The sequence below is a fragment of the Nicotiana tabacum genome, chromosome 2 (genome assembly GCF_000715075.1).
Source record: "Nicotiana tabacum cultivar K326 chromosome 2, ASM71507v2, whole genome shotgun sequence".
Lineage (NCBI taxonomy): Eukaryota > Viridiplantae > Streptophyta > Magnoliopsida > Solanales > Solanaceae > Nicotiana > Nicotiana tabacum.
In genome coordinates this window covers 93,724,223-93,732,356 of record NC_134081.1, presented here as the reverse complement: position 1 = coordinate 93,732,356, position 8,134 = coordinate 93,724,223, and the positions used below count along the sequence as shown (strand labels likewise).

The following is an 8,134-nucleotide window of genomic DNA, read 5'->3' as shown; positions in this document are numbered from 1 at the left end:
ATGATTCGTGAGCGGGGTATTTCTTACTACTCTCATGGGAGCGGGCCGTTCGCCTCCGCAGATTAAATAGATGCTTCTATGGTTCGCGCCATCCGACCCTCTGGCAGTGCACAGTTTAAATATTTGTTGGATCGGGCCGTACGACCTCGGCATGATTTGCGCATGCTTGTATTGCTTGCCTTGAAATTTATAAATAATGATATTGCCTCCCTGGTCTGAGATAAATTGATAAATGATGAAATGTGAATTTGGAAACCTCTTATTAACAAAGGAATTGTTTACTTGATTCATGATTTTCTTGAGTTTACTACCGTTTTTAATAAATTCACGACTAATTATATTATTGATGGCCACAGTAAGTGTCAAAGTCGACCCCTCATCACTACTTCTTCGAGGTTAGGCGGGATACTTATTGGGTATACATTGATTTACGTACTCATACTACACTTGTTATATGTTTTGTGCAGGTACATATATGATTAGTGGCCTTGTGGGCGCAGAGGCGCGGTTATTACAGAGACTTAGGTGAGTTGCGTCTTATGTACGACCCGCAGCCAGCAGAGTCTCTTTTTCCTGTCCAAATTTGTATTCCGGACAGTTATTGTATTTTATTTTAAATTCCTAGAAAATGCTCATGCACTTGTGACGCCGGGTTATGGGATGATTATGGGATGTTCAGTATTGAAATTGGAAAATATTGTTATTATTCTGTAAATTCATCTTTTACTAGATAAATTAAAGTAAATTTACGATTTAAAAATATTAAAATAAGAATTTAATTAACTATTTAGTGTTGGCTTGCCTGGCAGTAGTGTTCGGCGCCATTACGATTTTTAACGGATTTTGGATCGTGACACGGTCTTGGAGTAGGTTTCACACACCATCACCAACCATTTATCTGCTTTAAAAGCTTGGAAGGGGACTTTGATATTTTTCAGTAAATACAAATTATATTAAAAATCCGTAAAGAGACAGATTCCACAATCTCTAGAGTCTAGAGAACGTCTACCACATGCTACACGGCGTTTTTGTACATCCCAAAGATATTATTTTTCTATACAGCTTAGGATTTCCCATTTTTTCTAGATGAACAGGCCATAATTGATTATTTTTTTTTATGTTTTTTTAGTTTCACACGTACATTTTCTATAGTTTAGCATATGATTTCATAATAAGCTCTGTCGTGTACAATGTCGTTGACGGAATCAGGATTTAAAGTTTATAGGTTCAAATATAAATTATTGGATTCTAAATTAATAAATTGTACATATTCAACGAATTTGTTAGGACAAATATATAATTTGAACAAAAACTACTGAGTTCGGCGAACCTAGATGTCGTGTTCTCGCTCCGCCCCTGTAACAATGTGCATGGCATTTGACCTTTGTGCAGTTCAGGTAATTACGTATATTACTCCCTCTTTGTTTACATAATCTAAAATATGACTCTTTACCCTCAAATGTTACCTAATCTTTTTTATCTTTAAAAGAATCAGATTACATGAAGCTTGACTAACATTTCAATATATTTTTTTTCATTTTGATATCAGGAAATTACATTTTAAAAAATTAAAATAACTTTGTGTTGATTATATTACAACTTTAGTTTCAATATTTGATCAAATTATTAATAGTATTGCCTCTGTCACAATTTATATGATATTTTTTTCTTTTTAGTTTGTTTGAAAAGAATAATATATTTAAAATAATTTAGTTTAAATTATTTATTTTATATTTAATGATATAATTTATAACCTTATAAATATTTATGGTTGATTCTAAATTATAAATTTTGAATTTTTTTTAAAGAAATTGTGTGATCGGTTTAAATAATTTCGGGAAAATTGAAACTGAGGAAGTGATAAAATGGGTGGGGTGGGGGGGGGGGGGAGGGGTGTTTGAAAATTTCACACAAGAATGTGGGGACCGTGGTGCTTGAAACTCTACTATAGACCACGTGACGAATGCGGTGACCTCCAGGTAGGGCCACACAGAAAAATCTCAAAGATTTCCGATTTCATGGGATTAAAAAACTTAGCTATCATTTGAATATAAATTTGATTGACACACGCACGACGCCCCTCGCGATGCTCCATGCATCGCGTCTGTGAGAAAGTTTAGAGAGCAAGCTTTTCTCTCACTTCGCAGAAATTTTGCACTAGCACCTTGCGCCTCGCGACGCGGTAGTATACTTTTCTGACATTAATCTTTTTTTTCCCTCACTTTTTTGACATTTAGACTTGGTACTCGACCCCCGAACGTGATCTCGACTTAATTTCTTGGGCTTCTACTCATACTTTAAAGCTCCACATCATCCATTTTAGCTCCAAACTTGCTTCTTCACTCGAAATCACATCCTACAGAAATATAACATACATAACAAGTGCAAAATACAAACGATTAGGCTCAAATACAATCGAAGTGTAGTAATTAGAGTGTGAAATATAGTTAAAAACATAAGCACCTAGACTATCATCAACACCCCACACTTAAACCATTGCTCGTCCTCGAGCAATCAAACTAGACTTAACCTCGGGACGACCTTTTCATCAAATAACTTCCCCTACTCATTATGCCAAGAATATTTAAAGCAAACTAAGCGCCACATCATAACATCCTAGCCTGAATACTCGACTCAAAAGCACCATGCATTTTTCATAGCCTGCTCACTATTTCTAACATAGAGGTAAAAGACTTTACCTTTCCTTCGCAAATCATGTGCCCTCACATGAAAAATAGAGGGTAGTTCCACAAACAATAAAATTCAAGAACAATTAGGAACTCAAGATTGAAAGAATTCACTCACTCTCAAAAGTAAGATTCATGTGCCACTGAAGACGTACCATAGGCTTGCCCGTAGAGTAATACTCTACTAATTTGAGCTCATTCAATCAAGGATCAAGTATGACTTTATTTGGTTGTAATGTAAGTTGCGAGATTGGTAGGATACAATTTGAATAATAGTGACTACACCTCCCTGAGCACTTTAATACATACATATTCATATTTTTAAAATCCCACACTAAGGTTGACCCACTCCGAAACCTTCACAAAACAATAGCACCAAGATCTCACTTTCTTTAAGCATACACAATATGAGAACTACTACTAGCAAGGACTCAATTTTTTTTCTTTTCTATTACAAACACAAACTCTTTTATTTCCTTCTTTCTAAATTCTAATTTTCTTTTTTTTTTTTTGAAGCCAATGCACTTTTTTTTCAATTCCTTACACGTGGCTCTCACAATTATTTTTAAAAGTGCACCTTTATCTTTTTTTAATAATTTCACTCAAAAATCCAACCATACATCCACTTAGCTTTTAAAAGCTCATAACAACTTCAAGCGCTCAAGAGAGGTAAAAGGTTCAAACATATAATCAATTTAACCAAAAAGTGGCCAGACTTGTAGTGTGGTTGCCAAAGAAAATAGGATTACAGGTTCAAAGGGCTAACTAGAATACATAACAATTAGGCGGGTCACATGCATATAATTGGCTCAACAAAGAAATGCCTATATCACTTCCTAGACTGAACAAGACTTCTATTTCGCTTTGCAAACACACGGGACAAGTTCTAGACATCAACTGACATACACAGAATATCCCAAAAATCTCACACACACATGGTACATAACTCGCTTAGGACCAGATCTATCCTGACTCTCTAGTCAAAGTAGTTAAGTAACGTCAAAATCAAATATTTTAAGGCATTTATACATGAGTCAAGAACTGAGCCTAGGCGTCACAACTAAGAATTTCACTACTCTCAAGGCACAACAAAGTCACGAAAAGTCATCTTCATGTAACACCATAGCACAAGACCTCAAATTTTCTAGCAAAAGAAAAACTAACTACACGCGGTTCAAGCAAAATCTTTGGAAAATAACCGCGGCACAAAGAAAAATCAAGGAGAAATTGTTACACTACCTAAGAAAATAATTTTTTTCTTTTTCTTTTTCGACTTTGATCCCTCAAGAAGACAGTCGAGAAAATCCATCGTTGGAACAGTAAAAAAAAAATTAATTTTCTTTTCAAACAAAATATTGCCGAAAACACACACAAAGATAAATAAAGAAAAACATATATACATCTACATATTTACATCCCCACACCATACTTTAAATTGTGGCATGTTTCCATGACACACAAATGAAAAATAAGAGATAAACGAAACTCCCCTGAATCATCTAATCTGGCTCTGAATCAAGTCGAAATCCACTTTGCACGCCCGACCCAGTGTACACATCCATGCTGAAAGTTTTTTTTTTTGCCTTCTTCGGGTATACCCCACATTTGTCATGCTTACCCTCTCCAGCTCGCTGTTTTAGGGCACCTGCCTTGGAATCAGAGTATGACATCAACATATATCTAGGTGCACCTACTGCCTTCTTCATTTTGAACACCACTCTTTCTTTCCCCACTCTTAGTATGAGTTGTCTTTCTTGGATGTCCAAAATAGCTCTGCCGGTAGCCAAGAAAAGTCTCCCTAAAATCATAGGTACCTCCTTATTCTCTTCCATGTTCACCACGATGAAGTCCATAAGGAATACAAATTTGTCCATCCGAACCATTACATCCTCCACTATTCCTTCAGGTATGATTGTGGTCTGATCCGCCAGCTGCAAAGACACAAGTATAGGTTTGATTTCTCCAATATCTCCCTCCAATTTACTAAAAATAGACAAGGGCAAAAGATTAATAGAAGCACTGAATCACACAAAGATTTCTCAAAATTAGTACTTCCTAAAAAGAAAGGTATAGTAAAACTCCCTGGATCTCCACACTTTTGAGGGAGCTTATTTTGTAGAATGGCACTACAATGCTCTGTGAGCTTGACAACCAATGTCTCTTCCACTTTACGTTTGTTGGACTATATGTCCTTCAATATCTTAGCATATGCCGGCATTTAAGAGAGTACCTCTGTTAAAGGTAGATTAACATGCACCTGCTTTAGCACTTCTAGAAAATACCCAAATTGTTTGTCCAACTTCTTTCTTCTTTGCTTCTAGGGAAAAGGTAAAGCGGGCATGTATTTGCTTTCCTCAGTCGCTTATTCATCGAATTCCCATCCTTTTTCTTCTTCTGAGCTCTAGTCCTTCCCTTCTTCTTCAGACCATCATCTGGATCTACCCTCACTTCATCTTCTTGATTGTCGTTAGTTTTCTGCTCCTCCATAATCTCTACTTGTATTTCAATCAACTCACCCTTTTGTTTTGCTATAGGGTCCTTAAATACTTGCCCACTTCTCAATGACACCACATTTATTGTTTCTTTTTTATTCCTTTCGGTACCAGCAAGGAGAGTTCCTAGAACCCCTCAGACAATAGATTAGTAAGTTGCCCCGCTGGTCTTTTCAAGTTTCGGATGGTTGTACCCTGTTCTCGGATAGTTTTGCCATGAGTTTCAAGCCTCTTATCTATCTTAATAATAAAGTCCTTCATCAGATCTTCTATGCTAGACTGATTAGATTATAGAAGCTGGTATTATTGCCTTTGTTGATTTTGAAATCCTGGAGCTCCTTGTCCCTGGGGTCTCAAATTATTCTGTTGCCATGTGTTCAGACTACCACTTGGTGAACTCCACAAAAAACCTTGGTATCTCTCCCCCATGGAGTTAAAATTATTACCACTTTGGTAGTTACCTCTGTCAAAGCTTCTCACAGCATTTACCACTTCATCTGTAGTCGAGGCCTGACACTCATGCGTTGGATGACCCATTCTACAAAAGTCACAAATTGCTTATGACTAGCTATGAACCTTAGCTAACGTCAAATTTCTTATATCTTTGGCTATGGTGTCTAGCTGGGCTTGCACTGATATATTAGAGTCTACCTGGTGAACTCCAACTGATTTTCTTCTATCATTACTCTCAACAGGCCATTGGTTAGCATCTTCAGAGAGATCATCAAGAATTGCAACAATCTCTTAGGTGTTTTCTTTAGGGTGCCAAGGTGTTTTCGAAGATTGATTTGAGGTCTGGCTACCATCAATTGAAGATTAGGGCATCTGATGTCCCTAAGATGGCTTTTCGGACTCGATATGGGCATTATGAGTTTCTAGTGATGTCATTTGGGCTAACTAATGCCCCAGCAATATTTATGGATCTGATAAACCGGGTATTCAAGCCCTACTTGGATTCCTTCGTGATTGTATTTATTGATGATATTTTGATCTACTCTCGTAGCCGAGAGGAGCACGAGCAGCATCTTCAGATTGTACTTCAGACTCTAAGAGATAGCCAGTTATATGCCAAGTTTTCAAAGTGCGAGTTTTGGTTGGACTCGATCGCTTTTTTGGGGCACGTCATATCGGCGGAGGGCATTCAGGTAGATCCTAAGAAGATTGAAGAAGTTCAAAACTAGCTTAGACCCACTTCAGCTACGGAGATCCGGAGTTTCCTGGGTTTGGTGAGTTATTACCGCCGGTTCGTCGAGGGGTTTTCCTCTATAGCAGCCCCATTGACCAGATTGACCCAGAAGGGTGGCCCGTTCAGATGGTCAGACGAGTATGAGTTGAGATTTCAGAAGCTCAAGACTGCTTTGACTACGGCGTAGGTGTTGGTGTTGCCCACAGGTTCAGGATCTTACATGGTGTACTATGGTGCATCTCGCATTGGGCTTGGTGCAATATTGATGCAGGATGACAGGGTGATCGTATATGCGTCACGGCAGTTGAAGGTTTATGAGAAGAATTACCATGTTCATGACTTAGAGTTGGCAGCCATTGTTCATGCGCTGAAGATTTGAAGGCACTATCTTTACTGCGTGTCGTGCAAGGTATTCACGGATCATCGAAGTTTACAGTACTTGTTCAAGCAAAAAGATCTCAATTTGAGGCTGAGGAGGTGGTAGCCGATGCCTTGAGTAGAAAGGTAGTGAGTATGGGTAGCCTTGCGTATATTCCAGTTGGTGAGAGGCCTCTTGCTGCAGATGTTCAAGCTTTGGCCAATCAGTTCGTGAGGTTGGATGTTTTAGAGCCCAGTCATGTTCTAGCTTGTACAGTCGCTCGGTCTTCCTTGTATGAGCGCATCAGAGAGAAGCAGTATGATGACCCTCACTTGCTAGTCCTTAGGGACACGATACGGCACAGTGGTGCCAAGCAGGTTACTGTGGGAGATGATGGGGTTTTGAGGATGCGGGGTCACATTTGTGTGCCCAATGTAGATGGACTTCGTGAGTTGATTCTTGAGGAGGCCTGCAGTTTCCAGTATTATATTCATCCGAGTGACGCCAAGATGTATCAGGACTTATGACAGCATTATTGGTAGAGAAGGATGAAGAAGGATATAGTTGCATATATAGCTCGGTGTCTAAATTGTCAGTAAGTTAAGTACGAGCATCAGAGACCTGGTAGTTTGCTTCAGAAGTTAGAGATTCCTTAGTGGAAGTGGGAGCGTATCACTATGTATTTTATTGTTGGACTCCCACGGACTCAGAGGAAGTTCGACGCAGTATGGGTCATTGTGGATAGGTTGACCAAGTTAGCTCATTTCATTCCTGTGGCAGTTACCTATTCTTCAGAGTGGTTGGCTGAGATTTACATCCACGAGATCGTCCGCCTTCACGGTGTACCCATGTCTATTATTTCTGATTGAGGTACGCAGTTCACCTCGCACTTCTGGAGTGCAGTACAACGCGAGTTGGGAACACAAGTTGAGTTGAGCACACAATTTCATCTCCGGACAGATGGATAGTCCGAGCGCACTATTTAGATATTGGAGGACATATTTTGCGCTTGTGTTATGGATTTTGGGGGTTTTTGGGATCAATTCTTGCCACTTGCAGAGTTCGCCTACAACAACAACTACCAGTCGAGCATTCAGATGGATCCCTACAAGGCATTATACGGGAGGCGGTACCGTTTACCAGTTGGGTGGTTTGAGCCCGGGGAGGCTCGGTTGTTGGGTACAGTTTGGTACAGGATGCCTTGTACAAGGTCAAGATTATTCAGGATCGACTTCGCACATCTCAGTCCAGGAAGAAGAGTTATGCCGACCGTAGAGTTCATGATATTGCATTCATGGTCGGAGAGAGGGTGTTGCTCCGGGTTTCACCCATGAAGGGTGTGATGAGGTTCATAAAGAAGGGAAAGTTGAACCCTAGGTACATCGGGCCTTTTGAGATTCTTCAGAGAGTG

At 39.2% G+C, this 8,134-nt stretch overlaps 1 protein-coding gene across 1 annotated transcript; it reads right to left on the bottom strand.

The window, feature by feature from the left end:
• Positions 1 to 4,186: 4,186 nt before the first annotated feature.
• LOC142167380 (uncharacterized) lies at positions 4,187 to 5,862 on the bottom strand. Its single transcript, XM_075227548.1, has 5 exons — positions 5,831 to 5,862; positions 5,641 to 5,717; positions 4,970 to 5,305; positions 4,708 to 4,853; positions 4,187 to 4,618 (listed from the first exon to the last, which is right to left on the bottom strand). Exons 1-5 carry the CDS (start codon positions 5,860 to 5,862, stop codon positions 4,187 to 4,189), a joined length of 1,023 nt encoding a protein of 340 aa, XP_075083649.1.
• Positions 5,863 to 8,134: the final 2,272 nt, after the last annotated feature.